The sequence below is a fragment of the Globicephala melas genome, chromosome 1 (assembly GCF_963455315.2).
Source record: "Globicephala melas chromosome 1, mGloMel1.2, whole genome shotgun sequence".
Taxonomy (NCBI): domain Eukaryota; kingdom Metazoa; phylum Chordata; class Mammalia; order Artiodactyla; family Delphinidae; genus Globicephala; species Globicephala melas.
The window spans coordinates 50,898,574-50,916,614 of NC_083314.1; the positions used below are offsets into that span (position 1 = coordinate 50,898,574).

Here is an 18,041-nt window from a genome sequence, read left to right on the forward strand (position 1 = left end):
GTCAACAAACTAGAAAACTGTGCTGAATGCTAACTGCCTTGGCCACAGGGTGCATTGTGCTCTCCTTTATAGAGGTGATATAGCTCTGCTCTGAAGTTCCTGGAAAGCTTAAGAATGACTTAGGCAAGTGAGTTCCTTGAGATCAAGGAATAAGAAGCAGTATTGGGCTTCCCTGGTGGCGCAGTGGGTGAGAGTCCGCCTGCCGATGCAGGGGACACGAGTTCGTGCCCAGGTCTGCGAAGATCCCACATGCCGCGGAGCGGCTGGGCCCGTGAGCCATGGCCTCTGAGCTTGCGTGTCCGGAGCCTATGCTCCGCAACGGGAGAGGCCACAGCAGTGAGAGGCCCGCGTACCGCAAAGGAAAAAAAAAAAGAAGCAGTATTATGTCATAGCTAAGCATAGGTCCTAAAGGCAGAACTGCTTGGGTTTGTGGCCCAAATCTACCAGGTACATGTGTTCCCTGGGGCAATTTATGTATTCCTGCCTCAGTTTTGTTATCTATAAAATGGAGATAACAACAGTACCTAGCTCACGTAGTTACTGTGAAAATCAAAGGAGGTAATACATGTGGTAAAACATTTAGAATAATGCCTGACACTAGTAAGTACTCAGTAGCCTTTAAGTACCAGATTACTACTGCTCATCTATGTACTTTCTGCATTACCTATCACGGTGCCTTGCATAGAGTGAGTAATAAATGTACTAAAAGAAACAATATATCCAAATTTTCAGGTGCAAAATTACACTGATCCATGATCTTCATTTGCAAACCTAACAGAGCTATGTCAGCTGCTACAGCAGGTAGTTAAGAGAATGGGCCGTAAGAAAAATTAAGGTAAGAATAGCTATAGTAAGGGATTTCAGCCTAATGAGAATCTTGTCAGAGATTAGATAAGTCACATGTATGGCAGGCAAGGTCCGATAGCTAGCTACTTTACAGGTTACCAAGGAATAAGGTATGGTTGCCTGACATTCAGTAGGATTGAGCTATAACCTTGCAGCTGGTTTACAGAAGAATTATTTATGCTTAGTTATTTTTAATAAATGAAATGAAGCTTATCCTAAAAATGACTTAGACTCTATATTCTCCACTCAATGGGATACCATCCATCAATGTCAAGGAAACTTGGCATCTCTGAAGTAGACTTTTAAAACATGAGATATTGGATAAGGCCAATATTAGAAACCATCCTGAAATTTAGTAGATATGAACTAACAAGCTCATCCTCAGGCTCCAAGTCTGGTTGAGTATAAAGATCAAATTTTCAGTCTAATATTCACTTGACTCTATGAGTCATGATACAGGAGTGCTAATTCTTCTAGCATTATATTTCTTAGGACTCCTACTGGTAATAATATAATAAGCCTGTAAAAACTTCCACAATCATGAAAATGTTTCAAATTACTTGTAAACCTTTACTAATGTGATATGATTTTTATATATTTAAATTAATCAATGGTAAGTTAAAAATGATTACATCCTAACAATTTTTTAGTCTTTTATTTAGTGTCTGAGAAAATAAGAAAAGAATGATTCCACTTACCATGATGATGCCATGACCCCTCCTCAAAAAGCCATCTAAAAATAAGCTCAGTTTTCAATTTTATCAGTGGGGTCAATAGTTATTACATCGTAATTCTATAGATAATTACAGGAAAGACTGAAGAATGAACTCAAAATTAAAACTAAGGACAGATTTCCAAAATATTAATATAATTCCACAATGCTTTCTTTGAACTATAAATGAAATGGTTATAATGCATATCTTTATAGCAAGTGAATTTAACTTCCCTTGCCCCAGTTTCTTCACTTATAATATATGAATAATATCATGTATCTCATACATTGTTGTTAAGAATTAGATAATTTATGTGAAGTATACAGTGTTGGGCATAGAGGATTAAGTTGCAAATAAATGTTACTTATTAAGATTTTTATTATTAGTCTCCTGTTAAGGTTTGCTAAAAAATTTACAAAATACATTACTGAAATATCAGCTGTTGGAAACACTACTGGCAAAGCTGCTGCAACTGGGGGAACCTGATTCTGTTTATGATTAAAATGCAGATCTGTATAGCTTCTACACATGATATTTTTTTAAAGATACAAGGCCACTAAGAGAAAAACTATGAAAATGGGAAAGAAATCAATGTAACCCCATCCCCAGCCCTTTTTTTTTTTTTTTTTTTTTTTTTTTTTTTGCTGTACGCGGGCCTCTCACTGTTGTGGTCTCTCCCGTTGCGGAGCACAGGCTCCGGACACGCAGGCTCAGCGGCCATGGCACACGGGCCCAGCCGCTCCGCGGCATGTGGGATCTTCCCGGACCGGGGCACGAACCCGTGTCCCCTGCATCGGCAGGCAGACTCTCAACAACTGCGCCACCAGGGAAGCCCCCCCAGCCCTTTTACATCACAAGTCTTTGAGTGGTCTAAAGTAAACTTCAGAAAATATACTATTAACGAATGTTAGAAGAATTTTAAATATATAAAAAAGAATGAGGGTAAAAGGGGATATCAATGAGGTAATGGAAAATGGGAATGTAATTCTGGCTAAAGAAAAAGCTAGGGCTAGCTGCCATTTGGTCAGAGCTCATTCTCAAGATTCAAAAGAAAATGACTGAACATGCTTTATTGCTGTTTTAGAATTCAATATGTAATCTTAACGAGAAGAATAAGGTAAAGTAATCCGTGGTGTGTATTATATACAAATTAAACAAAAGAAAGGAAAATGGAATAAAACTCTTAAAATATGAAAAGCCAATGACATTTTTTGACCATTAGGCATTTCTGAGATCAGTGTCAGAGACTTCTATACATTTTAACCAAGTAAAATTCTACCAATGGGGCAGGAAAACAATCTCATTAATTCCCAGAGAGCTGCAGAAAGCTTTGGACTTTGTTGAAATTATCTGAATAGAAATGCGAATAAAAAGCTACTATTTTTGAAAATATTTATACATAGATTAGCAAAAATTTCTCAAACTAACGTAAAACTAAAGAACTATATTCTACTCAGAGATCAACATAGGTTAAAAACTAGTGAAACATAAAAGAGGATCAGATAAAATCTGAAAGTCCTTGTAAATTTAGGCATGCTTTAAACATCTCATTAGCTGTGATGAGGACACCGCTATCAAGGCCTGGTAATGCTATGTACCTCTTTCATGACATAGGATATAGGAGAGATTATTCACAAGGTAATGACATCAACTTGAGCCTTTGGCATTAAAGAGATGTTAAGTTCCACAAAGGAAGGAACAAAGTCCATTTTGATCCCTGTTCTACATCTATCACCAAGAATAGAGCTAAGCAAACACTGGATGGCCAGCTGATGCACCAAAAAGAAAACTGGGGGTGGGCAGGGAGTGGTATACAAAAGTGCATGCAAATAAATGTATTGTATTTAAAACAAAAGAAGTTGCTGGAACAATGGGAAGAGCCAGAAAGGGATCATATAATTAATTAAGTCAACCAATAAGTAAGTAAGTGCCTGCTTTTATTCTATATGCTAAACATAGAGCCCTGGACCAAGACAAATTCAGGGCTTGTACACTGCCGAGGGAAAGAGATTAATGAAAACAAAATGGTGCTTGTCAGAGGACAGGGGATGAGAGGGGCACTATATTCCATATTACAGATGGATATAAGGACAGCTTTTCTCTTCTTAAAAAAAAAAAAAAAAAAGGCCTATTATGAAAATCTTTAAGTTGGGGCAGGGGACTTTCTCTACAAGAGATGGAGTCATACGTAGACACATCAAAACAGTGTACTCATGTCCTACAGAAGGGCAGGAGAGTTTAAAAAGACTTCTCTGTAACATTCTGCTTCTACTTAATAGAAAGCAATGTATAGAACTGCAACAACTTATTTCCATAGTTCTAAAAACATATGCTTTCCTTCTCAGAAAACCACCTAAGCTGGTTGAGCTACTGCATCTTCCCAAAATTACATAAATAAAGTAGAAATGAGGTTAGAAAATGCACATGAAAGAATATTTATCATGTTTCATACAACTAAATTATTTTTGCACAATGTTCTTTTTCTCTCTCTCCAGCAAAGCAAAACTTCCCATGCCAAATTCTGCAATAAGCTCCTTAAGATTGTTCTCCAATGACAAGAACAAATGAGTGCTGTTAATGATTTTCAGATTTAAAGCAATAATTCTCATATAAAACAATTTTTTCCTTGAGATTTGCCAAACTATTTCTCTCCAGAAAAACTGTATCCTTAGTCTAAGAATTTTTCACTATATTGTCCAGGCTGACTAATTTTTACCTTGAATGCAAACCAACAGAAGAGACAATTTTTCAAGGGATGATGAGTTGAAAGCCAAGAAAACATTTTCTACTTCTTATAATTTAATCCACATTGAATTATAAATAAATCTGGCAGTATCAAAATAAGAGTTTTGTCAGCATACAAACCTCCATATTCTTTTTTAAGCTTCACAAAAAATGGTTGGTCCTGATCATAATTTTTAGGGGCAAAAACACCAACAGTTTGGATCATGTCTCTCATGTTAAGAAACAGATAATTAGCCTTCACCTTTTCTCTGTGCACTGTAGACAGATTCTTTTGATTGATACATTTGTTCCAAAAGAAACTTTGCAGACATAGTGGATGAAGGGTAGCATTATGCAAATTCTGTATATTTGAAGACAGATAGTTAAATAGAAGCTACCAATATGAATAATGAGCATTATCTTTCAAATGTCTTCGGGACAGGTTCTCTCCTATCAAATGTACAGCATCTTGTAAATGTTGACATTTTTGGCATCTATCTGCACTGGGCCTAGTTTAATATGACTGGTAAAAAATTCTGAAATAAAGAAAAGTTAAATTTAAAAATCACAATCCTAATTCATTTTAAATTAGAACAAAATATGAACAATGTAAATATTAACAGGATATAAACTACTGTAAAATCTTCATTCTTCAATACACTTCGGTATTGAAGATTAGGAATGAGAAAATGAACCAGCTGTCTATGACATAAATAAATCAAGCAGTCAAAAAGTTGTATGAAGTTGAAAATGCTTCACATTTTCTTAGGAAAAGCATGTATGTTTTGATAGATGGAATGAATACAGTTAATCTCAAAGTTTGCGATAAAATGAAACTGTCACTACATTAAAAAGACGATTTTCATGCTGGAAATGAACTAAACTGAGTCACAATAACTTGTCTGACAAACGTTTCAATGTTTCACTTTCCCTTCCCAAGTCTACCAAATGTTTGTGCCAAATGTTCCACAATCATCTTACATTCTCAGATGCTTCTTCACAAATTGGTATAGGGATGAATAATTATATGAAGAATCCAATGTATAAAATTATGTAGATGCTAAAGTGTATGTTCTCTATTTTAAGTTTTTGCCATTTCCCACCCCCCCCTTTTGGCTTCTAGTTCTTGAATAACCCTCAGAAACATGCATCTTGCGTCAACAGAGAATATAAGAAGTGGAGGAGGAGAAATCCAGTAAAAAAAAAAAAAAACACAAACAAAACCCCCAGGTTTCTAGGGTGGTGGAGCAGTGCAGATAATGCAACACTGTGATCACTAGTAGACTAAGCCAGGAAATAAGATGGGGATCAGGTATGGAAGAAGGGGAAAAACGATGAATTTACTTCTGAACATGCTAAATTAAGAGTTACCAATACATATCTCGTTCAATCAGTATTTGAGTATTTGAGTACCTAAAATGTTACCAGGCTGCAGGAATTACAAAGACAATTAGATGTACAGGTCTAGTCTAAGATTTGGGAGTCATCAGGCAATATACAGAAAAAAACTGCATGAGACTACTCCAAGTGAGCGTATAGAGGAAGAAAAGAAGTGGACTGAGACCTTTATAAGAACAGATTTAAGAGAAAGGCAGAGAAAGAGAAATCGATAAAACAAAAGCCAGAAACGCAGAAGGCAAATCAAGAGAGACTGGTGCTACAAGTGGAGAATTTCAATAAGCAGAAATAACTAGCATCAACCTCTCACAAAATTACAGGTAATAGTGAGAAGGGAGATTCTGGGTCATGAAAATATATAAACTGAAAAAGAACTGAATTGAGGAGTCAATGGAGACCAAACTGAAGACACAGGAAAGATCATGGTTCTATTATTTTCTCCAAACCAACTTCTGCACCTCAGTATTTGCCTCATTTGCTTTAACCCACAGGAACAATTACTCTGTTTTAGGTACCAGTGCTGGGAGAAAACAGGTATATTCTTTAATGGAAAACCTTTCCAGATTCCACTATTTCAACGATTTCCCACCCCGCCCCTGTACGTGCATGAGAGTACGCTTATGTGCACATGCACAGACAACATCAAATCTTGTACTGAAGTCTCTACTGTGAATAAATATAAAACAAAGACCTCTGAACTAGACATCAGAGCACAAGGATTTATATTGTTATTTTCTCATTTTCAATAGGAAATAATCTTTTTCTAAAAAATACAAATTATGAAATTTGAGAAAAACATTTCAATGAGAAAAAAATGCAATCATAGAATCAGTAAATTTTAGAATGAGAGTTTAGCAGGTATAATTGGAAAGATGCTAGATCAGAACTTCAGATTTGTCATTACCTAGGTTTTAGGATTATGAGCCAGCTCTTTTACCTTTCTGGACTTCGGTTTTCTCAATTGTAATATAAGTGAATTAGATACAAGAGACCACTGTGGTCCCAGCCAGCCTTAAGAAGAACATGATTCTGGTCCTATGTGTGCTATTTCTAGGTAAAGAAAACAAGGCTTAAAGAAGACAATTCAATGACTTGAAAAGTTAGTATGGTAGAGCCATTTTGGAATTTATGGTTCCCAATTCTCAGTCTAATGTTCTTTATGCTATAAAAAGTTTATGTTTTTATGGAGTATGAAGATATTGATGACTTTTTAAAATCCTCTATTCTTCCGCTCCCCAAATTACATCTTTCAAGAATGGGCACAGCCAAGGTGACAAGTGGTAAAAAGTGAAGCACATGCAGAATGTCTTTCCTAATATCCAGCTTACAGCCTCTCTGACTGAGTCATGCTTATTATGGCCCTGAACTATTTATCAAAGAAACAGACAAATGGTATGTAGTGGCCACTATCTATACAATGCATAGGAGTATTCTGCCTTCAATTCAGGGTGTACAACATTCCCCATTATCACTGGAATTCTAGAATGTCCCACAATGGTCTAATAAGTTCAAGTCTTCTCTGACAAACTAAGGCTGATGCCGTAGAGCAGCTGAATGACAGTGTCATCAACTGTCTTTGTCCCTACTTTGTCTTCCGGTCACTGGTATTGTAAAGACTTCAAAGTTTACACTGTAGAGTCTCCTAAACTAGTAACAGCTTTTTCCATTATTTTCAAAAATAGTTATGGTGAAATCCAGTATGAGTAGTTACATAAAAGACAAAGTGGAAATAGGGGAGCAAAGGGGATACTGGGACAAAGCAAATGTTTTCATTTGATTACTCTCTACATGGGATCAGACCAATTTATTTTAATGCATATACTAGGTGTATATAATATAAAGTATTTTCTGTATTTAAATTTACATATACATTTAAAATGGTATAGTTTCAGTCTTTTTTATTCAAATACCTAATAAGGCACTACTATTCATATTTTGTTGAACATAAGCTTATAATGTTTAGGTTCAATACTTCTTGGAATTCATCAACACTGTAAACTATACAGTAAAGAGATACATTCTTAGGCAAATAATATGTCAAATACAGATTTGTCTGTCTCAGCACTGAGCTAAAGTTCCACAGCTAAACAGCTAATTTCTTCCAGGAAAACAGTAACACCAATATTCATTGAGACTGCTTTTCATAATTCACTGTAAAATATCTGCCAACTACATAAAGCGAGAACTCACAATGTTGAAAATAAATTCATTAAATCTTTTGATCAATTTCTTTAGTTAATGTTAAATATTTTGACAGCATTAAACTTCACGGCAAACTATTGGTTCATTCTTTAAAAGCATTACTAAAATAGGTAAAACATATTGCTTTACCATATGGTCCATCTCTAAGAAGACATGAAAATACACTCCAGGTAATAAGTTAACACATTCCTCTAGTCTATTTTTTCAACTTAACAATCCTTTAATTTCTTTAAAGGACACACGAACTTTTAAAATATATTGAATTTTATATAAACTACTGATTAAGGCAGAGCAACAACCAGGCATAATGAACACACATGATGTAACTCACCTAAATAGGGAATGCAAGGTGTCATCTTTAAGCTACTTATATAGTCTCTGAGTCTTTTGTAGTTATCTTCTTTACTCATTACATATTCTAATTTTTCAAAGGTAGTTTTGTCTTTTCGACTTAATAACTAAAAAACAAACAGAAAAGCCTAAGTTATTTCCGAATCCAATTTTATTATAGCAAAGACTTGAAGTTATAGTTACTATAAATTTGAATTTTAATTTCAAAGTTATATCTTCTTTAATTATATTTTGGTAGTATATAAATAAAACAAAATCAAACATGTCTATTAATATAATAAACCCAAATTCATTATTTTTAAAATACAATATACTTTGTATGTACATAAAATAATTAACTTACTAAGTAGTAAATTATACATTATTTCTTATCTTTACTATTTTAAATGGCTAAATAATTTTTATTAATCATTTTCCTAATTTAAAATAATTATGGGGCTTCCCTGGTGGCGCAGTGGTTGAGAGTCCGCCTGCCGATGCAGGGGACATGGGTTCGTGTCCCGGTCCGGGAAGATCCCACATGCCGCGGAGCAGCTAGGCCCGTGAGCCATGGCCGCTGAGCCTGTGCGTCCGGAGCCTGTGCTCCGCAACGGGAGAGGCCACAACAGTGAGAGGCCCGCGTACCGCAAAAAAATAAAAAATAAAATAATAATAATTATGTATTCATATTCAGCTCAAATGCCCAAATATTTTCATGCATTGTCCCCTGCCTCTTCAAAGATAAATCTTACATAATCATTAAGAAATAAATACTGCATTTCATAATTTAAGTAATAATTTTCCTTGATAAATCTAATCATGGCTAGTTCTACCAGTAACTATAAAACTATGATTTAGGGTTTCCCTGGTGGCACGGTGGTTAAGAATCCACCTGCCAATGCAGGGGACATGGGTTCGAGCCCTGGTCTGGGAAGATCCTACATGCCGCGGAGCAACTAAGCCCGTGAGCCACAACTACTGAGCCTGTGTGCCACAACTACTAAGCCCATGTGCCACAACTACTGAGCCTGTGCTCTAGAGCCCGTGCTCTGCAACAAGAGAAGCCACCACAATAAGAAGCCCACGCACCACAATGAAGAGTAGCCTGCACACCGCAATGAAGCGTAGCCCTCGCTCTAGCCCATGCACAGCAATGAAGACCCAATGCAGCCAAAAATAAATAAATTAAATAAATAAATTAAGAAAAGAAAAACAACTATGATTTACATGTTTGGATTTTTGACATTTTTTTCTTTGATCCCTTTGATCAGTGCTATATTGCATACAGTTGATCAATCAACAGCAGCTGTTTTAGGAGGCTTGAGGAGTAGATTTGTAGTGGGTGCCCTTTGAGAAAAAATGGAGCTATCAAGGGGAATAAAAGAAAAGCAGGGTCAGTCACCCAAAAAGTATTAACTAAAAGATTCAGAAAATATGTATTTTTAAGTATTCCAAAGACTCTGAAAAAATTTTTTCTCTTTAAATATGTGAAGTTACTATTTCATTATGATGTAATCAGATTTCACTTTGTATCATAAAATATTTACGTTATTTTATAGTAGGCAAAACACTTCCACCAATAAAATTCTAATTCTCCTATGAGGTTAACAGAAAAGTCAGAGGATTGATTTAAAGATGAGGTGACTGAGATTCAAAGGAGAAGCAGTACATATCAACACTCATCAGTCATCCACTCACAAAGACTAGGTCCTGTTTTTCAGGGTCCTGTTTTTCAGTCTGGTCCTGGAGACAGAAAACTCTAACACCTGCTCTTTCTAGTATTACAAGTAGTACAGTTGGAATTGATGTTGGAATCTATTTTTCACAGGCTCCAAGAGGCAGATTACCATTGGATAATCTTTATCAAGAAAATGTCTGACCAATATCCCTCTCTCTTTAAAACACAAGAGTTCAAGGAGTTCTTTGCCTGAATGTTTTAGATAGATTTTCCAGGGTCTGAAACACTGGTTTCACAGCTTTTTGTGGCCCAGCTTCAACACACTTGATCAGCATTTTCAAGATTAGGTGCAACTCTCTGCTTGAGTGACCTGTAAATCCAAACATCCTTTTCTCTCCCACATAACAAAGCATTTAAATGTGCAAAATATACTGACATGACATAGCAGGGATAAAAAGAAACTTATTCTTTTTTTCCAAAGTCAATCATTCTAAAACTCTGGTACAGTATCAGGAGAAACAAATTACTTGGGACTCATAACTGATCTTGACACATCTGAAACACAAAACTAAAGAACCACACAGTCTAACATGTATAAAAATAACTTATATTTTGGAATTTTCATAACAAATCAATAACTAGATTGAAAGGATTCAATCTCCAGTGGCATAGCAGAGACTTGTTTTCAGAAGACTATTTTAAAAGGCTGTGGTAAAATATACATAATATTTACCACTTTAAACATTTTGAAGTATATAGTTTAGTAGCATCATCGGCCAATCACTGCAACCACCCAAGGACAGAACTCTTTTCATCTTCCCAAACTGGAACTCCACACCCATTAAACAGAAACTCCTCATTGCTTGTTCCTCCCAGGCCCTGGTAACCACCTTCTACTTTCTGTCTCAACCAATGTGACTACTCTTGGGACCTCATATATATGGAATCATTCAGTATTTGTCCTATTGTGTCTAGCTCATTTCATTTAGCATAATATCATCAAGATTTATCCATGGTGCAGTATGTGTCAGAATTTCATTCCTTTTTAAGGCTGAATAATATTTCATGCTATGTTTATACCACATTTTGTACATCCATTTACCTGTTGGTGGACATCTGGATTGTTCATACCTTTTGGTTATTGTTAATCATACTGCTTTGAACACTGGTGTAAAAATATGTTTGAATCCCCACTTTCAGTTCTTTTGGGTATACATCCAGAAGTGGAATTGATGGATAAATGGTAACTCTATGTAATTCTAATTTTTTGAGGATAAATCCTATTATTTCTAATCATTTTTTTCTGACTGTGCTGGCTAAGATCTCTATGTTGAATAGAAACGGTGAAAATGGGCATCCTTTTCCTTGATGTTAAAGCGAACGTTGCTAATATTTCCCCCACTTGGATTTTTTCTGGTACATTCCCTTTGTCGGTTTTAAAGAAAACCCCAAACACTCTCAATTCTTCATTCATATGATCTTTATTATCTTCTAACGTGACCCGATACCCTACCCCTCTCAATCCTTTCCAACTGTACCCTCTAGGACTCAGGGTCCGTTCTCTGCAAAAGTCCCATCTTTGACCTTTTCTTGAAGCATTCTTTCTTTTCTTACAAACGTTGTAACATCAGTCTGGAGTTCAGTTAGGTGCCGTTCTTCCTCCTTTCTCTTCACAATTCCTTCCAGCTTATTGTCACACTATCCTCCCCAAAATCTTCCAGCTTCTAATTAAGTTCAAGCACTAGATCAGTGCTGTCCAATCAAATTTTGTGTGATGATGGAAATGTTCTACGTCTGTGCTGTCCATACAATAGCCACTAGCCACATGTGACTACTGAGCATTTGTAACATGGCTAGAAAGACTAAGGAACTGAACCTTAAATTTTATTTAATCCTAAGGATTTAAATTTAATAGCCACATGTGGCTAGTGGCTATAGTACTGGACAAAAGAACACTAGATTACAACACTTATATTACTGTCATTAATAGAGCTACAAGTTATTTTCCCATCATTAAGATTTTGGTAGTTGGAGAAGAAGAGTCTATGAACCAATATTATTCTTATATCCTGATGACTGCAGTCTTTATACAGACGATACTCCCAATACCCTGGTTTCTAAGTTTCTTCACTCCTCTTTGAATCATCTCATCTTCCACCACTCAGCCTCCACTCCCTAGGACGTCCTGAACCCAATAAATATTTGAGGGCACCAGGATTTCCACCAGTTACCATACTACCTTTTCAATGTTCATTATCTCTTTCCTTTTACTTGGGTTAAACTCCTCGTCTATCACTAAAACAACTTTTACTTTTGACTACTTTATCTCTTATACTATCCTTGACCCCTCTGTGGTACAAACAAGCCTAAAAAAATTCCATCTCTGCTTAAATACAATTATCTGCACTTCTCCAGGTTAATGCTGAACACCTGAACCTGGCTGGAGAGTACATAACTTTCCTGACTGGTTTCACTGTAAGTTCCCGACCAAAAATCTCAAATGGACCTTCATAAGACCTACCAAACCTACAATGTTTCTCTAGTTAATTCACTCTCACACTCTCCTAGATGACTTTCATCCTTTCCTCCTTCTGCAAACCAAGACCTCCCCCACTCTCAACTAATGACCTTGCTTCTTATGTCTTATGAAATAAAGCATCAGAAGAACTTCTGCAGAATCCCACCACCAAATCTACCAACATACCTGTGTCTGTAACCAAATGCATCCCCTTCTCTCCTGTTAAAATGGATAAACTGTTCCTGCCCCACTAGAGTACTGGACCTCATTCCCTCGTGCCTAATCTAGTAGGTATCACTGGAGTGACTCTTTTTTCTCTTACTATTTCCTCATTCTATTATATTAGATCATTGCACCAACATACAAATATATTGTCATGGATCTCATCTTCAAAATGAAAACAAAACACCACGAACCTTTAATATCCTATTTCCCTCCAGCTACTGCCAGATTTCTCTACAGGACCTCACCCCAGTCCTTTACAGCAAAATTCCTCAAATGCATTCTCTGTACTTACTGTCCCATTTTTTTCTCCACCATTCTCTCAAATCCAATCAGTCTTTCACCCCACTACCGTACTGAAGCCACCTCTGCCAAGGTCACCAATCCTTTCCAACTGCCAGATTCAATGGTCATCTCAAAGTTCTCATTTGACACAGGTGAGCACTCTTTCTTGAAACACCTTCTTTACCTGACTGTGGAAAACTTCTACCCGTGATATTTCCTTTGTTGATTACAACCTCATGTTTTAAATACTATCTTTATGCTGATGATCACAAAAATGTATCTCTAGCTCTAACTGTTCTATTAAACTTGTATACCTAACTCTGACCTTATAGTTCCACGTGAATATTTTATCAGCCAACTCAAAACTGATATGTATAAGACAGAACCCCCCCCCAACATTCCTTCTCTATACCTCCCTGAATATCAGTAAATTGCATCTGCATTCTCTTATTCGATGCCATCTCTCTGAATTCAGCTCCTGTCATCAACTACTCCTTAGCTTGTTTCACTCTGCCAACACTGACCACCCTGCTATTCTGTGAACATTGCCAGGCCCTTTGCACTGGCTACTTGTTTGGAATTCTCTTCTCTCAGATATGCACATGAATGTTTTCCTCAGTTACTCTAGGTCTCTACCCAAATGTCACTTATCAGAGCCTCTTACCACACATCATAAAAAGGAAAGCACGGAAGTATCTTATATCTCACTTACTCTGCTTTACTTTTCTACAGAGCGTTTATCACTATTTATGATATATCATTCATTTATTTACAGCTTATCTTTCCCCAGAAGAATGTTAGCTGTACAAGAATGGACTTTGTCTGTATCATTCACTATGCATGTCAAGCAATTAGACAGTGCCTGGCACAAAGTGGAATATTTTAAAGTTTAATATAAATACCAAAAATTTTATTCAGATTAATAATAGAGCTGTTACTAAATTTAAACAAAATTATTCTCCATGCAATACATGAGGGAGACAACGAAAATAACTTCAAGGAAAATAAAAATTAACTTGAGGGAAATGTATCTCATTTCTAAACCACAATATAAACCAGAATAATTCTTTTCCCTAAAACTTCAAAGATGGAATTCATAACTGTACATTTATAATCATTTCCATTCCCTCATTAAGTTCAAATTTTAACAAATAAGGTCATCATTAAAAATAATTTTTAGAGTAGGAAAACCGTTCACTCAGGTGTTTCTAAAATACAAATAAAATATAAAGAGGACCATAAACTGTTCCAAGCTAATGTTTTTCCAGTATAGAAATCTACCCTGATTTTCATGAGAAACATCTGTCTCTTCAGATACTATGAAAAGTGAAAACAGCACTAGGCTAATTAAAAACAAAGTTATATTTTATCAAGTAAAAAAGTGTTTTAAAGTCAGTCAAGTCTTTATTACAGGACAGTAAGAACACACTAACCCTTTGTACAAAATGTAGTAAACAAAATCATTCCTCTTTTACATTAAAGAACAGTATTAAATATGAACAGATTTAACTGAATCTAAAATTTCAGTTATATAAAATCTAAATGAAAAATATCTAGAAACCTTGAGGCCAGTATCCGGTTAATCAACTGTAAAAGTACACAAATTTGCACAAGTAAAAATTCACACCCTGACCTTGTTAAAGTAATAGAACCAAATATGATTAGCATAATACCACAATGTGCAGAAACACTGCCTACTTTCATGTTAACTATCAGATTTCCCATTGTTCCTAAGGAAACAACCTGAGAGTTTATTGACTAAAAAATAATGGAAATCTGAATCAGTAAAATTTTTTTTGAAAATTACAATTTGTATCTTCCTCAAATTTTCCAAAAGCATAATCTTTACATGATTAACACAATTTTTTTTTTTGCATTTACACTTTCCCATCAATAAGCTTGAAATGCTATGTTGTCAAAGATGTTTAAAGAGGTTCTAGAAAAATGAGTTCCTAAAGAGCAGAAACGAAGCACCAAGTTGTTAATTTACCCAAAAAATACCTAACAAGCCTAGTGAAATACTTATTTAAGGAGAGAGAAAAAAGTATGTAGGTTTCAAAGAACAGTACAAAGTACTTCAAAAATCCTTATCTATTATCATAATATTAACCTTACTAAGAACTATAAAAGGAACTAACACATCTTTACTTCCAACAGGAAGTCTAACCTTTCATTAACTAAGGAAAATTACTCACCGCCCATGTTTTAGTCAACCTGAAAATTGGGGCACTCTGTAAGCCAGAAACCACTGCCATAAGTGCGTGAAGGTTATTCAGCTCGTACAGTTTCTGGAAGATTTAAGAAAAGCAGGGAGGAGAGATGAAAAATAAACAGCATGAATACAAGACAACTTTAACAACAAGTATAATCTAGGCAACTGGTAGTGTTCTAGTACTTATTACCCTCATTGTTGAGATTTGTCTTTGGGGTATCCACTATATTTACAGTAAGCTGATTTCGGCCCACAATAGAACTTCCACATTCTAACTTGGCACTGCCCCCAAGCTCTGGGAACAAATCTACCTCTAGTTGTGTAATACATTAAGAAAACCAAAATTATGGCTCAGTATCAAGGTTACCTGGTATGACCATGCATCCTCATTTCTTGTAAGCAGTTTCCTTCCTTATACTGAAATATTACTAGCCTCTGCCTTATGATCTGAGTTTAAAGGAAGCGTCCATGCCCAGGATCCTGATCTGGTGTCCTACTCCGGATCCCCATTATTCCAGGGCTAGGGTTCAAACCTGCTTTCCATAGCCCTCCTCAATTTCCTGCTTCCTCCTGGCTGAATCTTCAAATCCTTTGTTCCTTGTTCATGTTGGGATATCCACCTGCTTCCCAATACCAGACCTTGCTTTTTACAGCCTCCGTGCAGAAGGCTCCCATCTAATGCTAGGTTCCAACCGTTTACCGAGAGATCTACTATTTTTGTCAAATTATTGCTAATTGCCCAGGTTTCTTCAAACTATCAGACGCTTACATCTCAATGGTCTTATCATTTAAAAACTGTCCTCACCATGAAGCGACTCCAAGGCAAAAATGGCCTGTTCTGAATATGAAAACCAAGGCAAAGTGAAGGGTTCTATTCCTCTGAAGAACCCTAACTAATACCACCTTAACTCAGGTCTCAAAGAACCCCCATAAAATTTCAAGAAATATGAACTCAAGTAAGAGAAAAAAAGGAAAAGGAAAAGGATAAATACAAGGAAACAATAATTCACAAATGGAGAACATCAGGTATTAGCCTCAAATAAAATGAAGATTAAAAATGAAGGCATTATCTAGAAAGCAACATAAAAGCCAAAGGGTCTTTTAAAAAATGTGAAATAAAAGGTAAAGAGACATCAAAGGAAGAGCAAAAAAGGCCAACATTTATCTTAATGGAGCTTCAGACGGACATGATAAAAAACAATGGGGTAGAAACAATATGAGAGATAATGGTGGATTATTTTCTCAAATTACCAAAAGACACTAATTCCCAGGGCTAGTAAGTTCAAGAAATCCCAAGTAGAGTAAATTAAAAACAAAAACAACTGTAAGTCTGGAATAGCATTTTTCAAGAACAAGGATGACATAACAATGCTTCCAGACAAAAGAAAGAGAACTTTTTAAAAAGATTTAAAAAATGGTGCCAACAGGATTATTCATATGGAAAAATATGAACTGGAATCCATAATTCCTACATATTATATCTAAAATTTCAGATGAATTAAATATCAAAATCAAAGCTGTAGAACTTTTAAAGAATAATATAAGAGAAAATCTTTGATATTCTCAGAGGTGAGAGTAAGATATTTAAGTGAGATATTCTTAAATCAGAAAATGAAAGTTACAGATTAATACATTTGACTATTAAAATTAAGAGCATCTATATCAAAAGATAACATGAAAAGAGTTATAAGACAAGTCACAAATAGGAAGATGTATGCAAAGAATATAGCAAAGAACTTTAGTATCTGGAATTATATTTTTAAAACTGCTATAAAAATCAAAGACCAATACTATAATAGAAAATTGTTCAAAGATCTTGAACAGACATTTCAGGAGAGAAAACCTAAACAGCCAACACACAAAAAATGTTATTTTTCACCAGATTCAATGAAAGTTAGTGGTGTAACTGTCATTTCTTTGAAGATAAATTTGTCTTTTCTCTCTATATTTCTAGGGCTTTAACCTGCAGTTGAGCACCAAGAGACTCACACATGAATGCTTTATAAGCAGTGGTACTTATAACAGCAAAAATCTAGAAACTCCTGCCCAAGTTTCTAGGCTGTCTGCCCTACAGATTTCAGATTTGCGTTTCCCCCCACCTAATCACACGAGATAATTCCTTAAATCTTTTTATACATTATATACATATATATATGTGTGTGTGTATTTTTTTTTTCTGTCTCTACAGAACCGTAACTGAAACAACCTACTAAAAGAAGAGAAAGACCTGCCAGTTTTATAACAAACTGAATACAGAAGGCGAGTCTAACTACAGGGATTTAAGAGACAGAAATGAGACAAAAAAATTATGAATTTAGGGCTTGAGATGAAAGTAAACACCGTCAAAAATAACTCAAAGCCTAAGAGTCTGAATTGGAATTAAATGATTATTTGATGAGGATAATGGCAGGTTTGATGGACAAAATTTGGTGGTTCTGAGTGGAACATACAACAAGTACATAAAAAAAAAAACTAACAAAAATACCAGAAAACAATAATGCAAATTCAGGATCTATGGAGAAAAGTCATGGACTTCTATTAGCTAAAACCCAATATTTATCTAACATATCACAAAGAATGTTTTTAAAAACTTTATGACACTTCTGCAAAATATCAAATTTTCAGAAGGCTAGCTCTGCCACCTAGTGCCATAGAATGTTAGAATACAATTGTTCCAAGGTGCTCAAGGGGGAAATATGTAAGAGTTATGACTTACAATAATTACATTTTTACAATAATTTACAATTGTAAAAATGATATCCTCATTTTATTCCATCTTTGTTCACAGGTGAGATAAGTTATGCATTTATTATAAGAATAATGACGGATATGGTTACAATTATACCTCTTTTTAGTTAACATAAATTTGGAGTTGTTACAAATTTTAATAAAATCTTGAATGTTCTATTCCAT

The 18,041-nt window shown here is 35.4% G+C and overlaps 1 protein-coding gene across 2 annotated transcripts in view; it reads right to left on the reverse strand.

Annotated features, from left to right (window-relative positions):
* The window catches only part of RALGPS2 (Ral GEF with PH domain and SH3 binding motif 2), a 163,194-nt gene that overhangs the window by 68,366 nt on the left and 76,787 nt on the right, over window positions 1-18,041 (reverse strand). For both annotated transcript variants that reach the window (XM_030875358.2, XM_030875354.2), the window contains exons 7-8: window positions 15,112-15,204; window positions 8,215-8,341 (exon numbers count right to left, since the gene is read on the reverse strand). In XM_030875358.2, coding sequence (XP_030731218.1) covers window positions 8,215-8,341; window positions 15,112-15,204 — 220 coding nt within the window. The remainder of the gene's footprint in view (window positions 1-8,214; window positions 8,342-15,111; window positions 15,205-18,041) is intronic.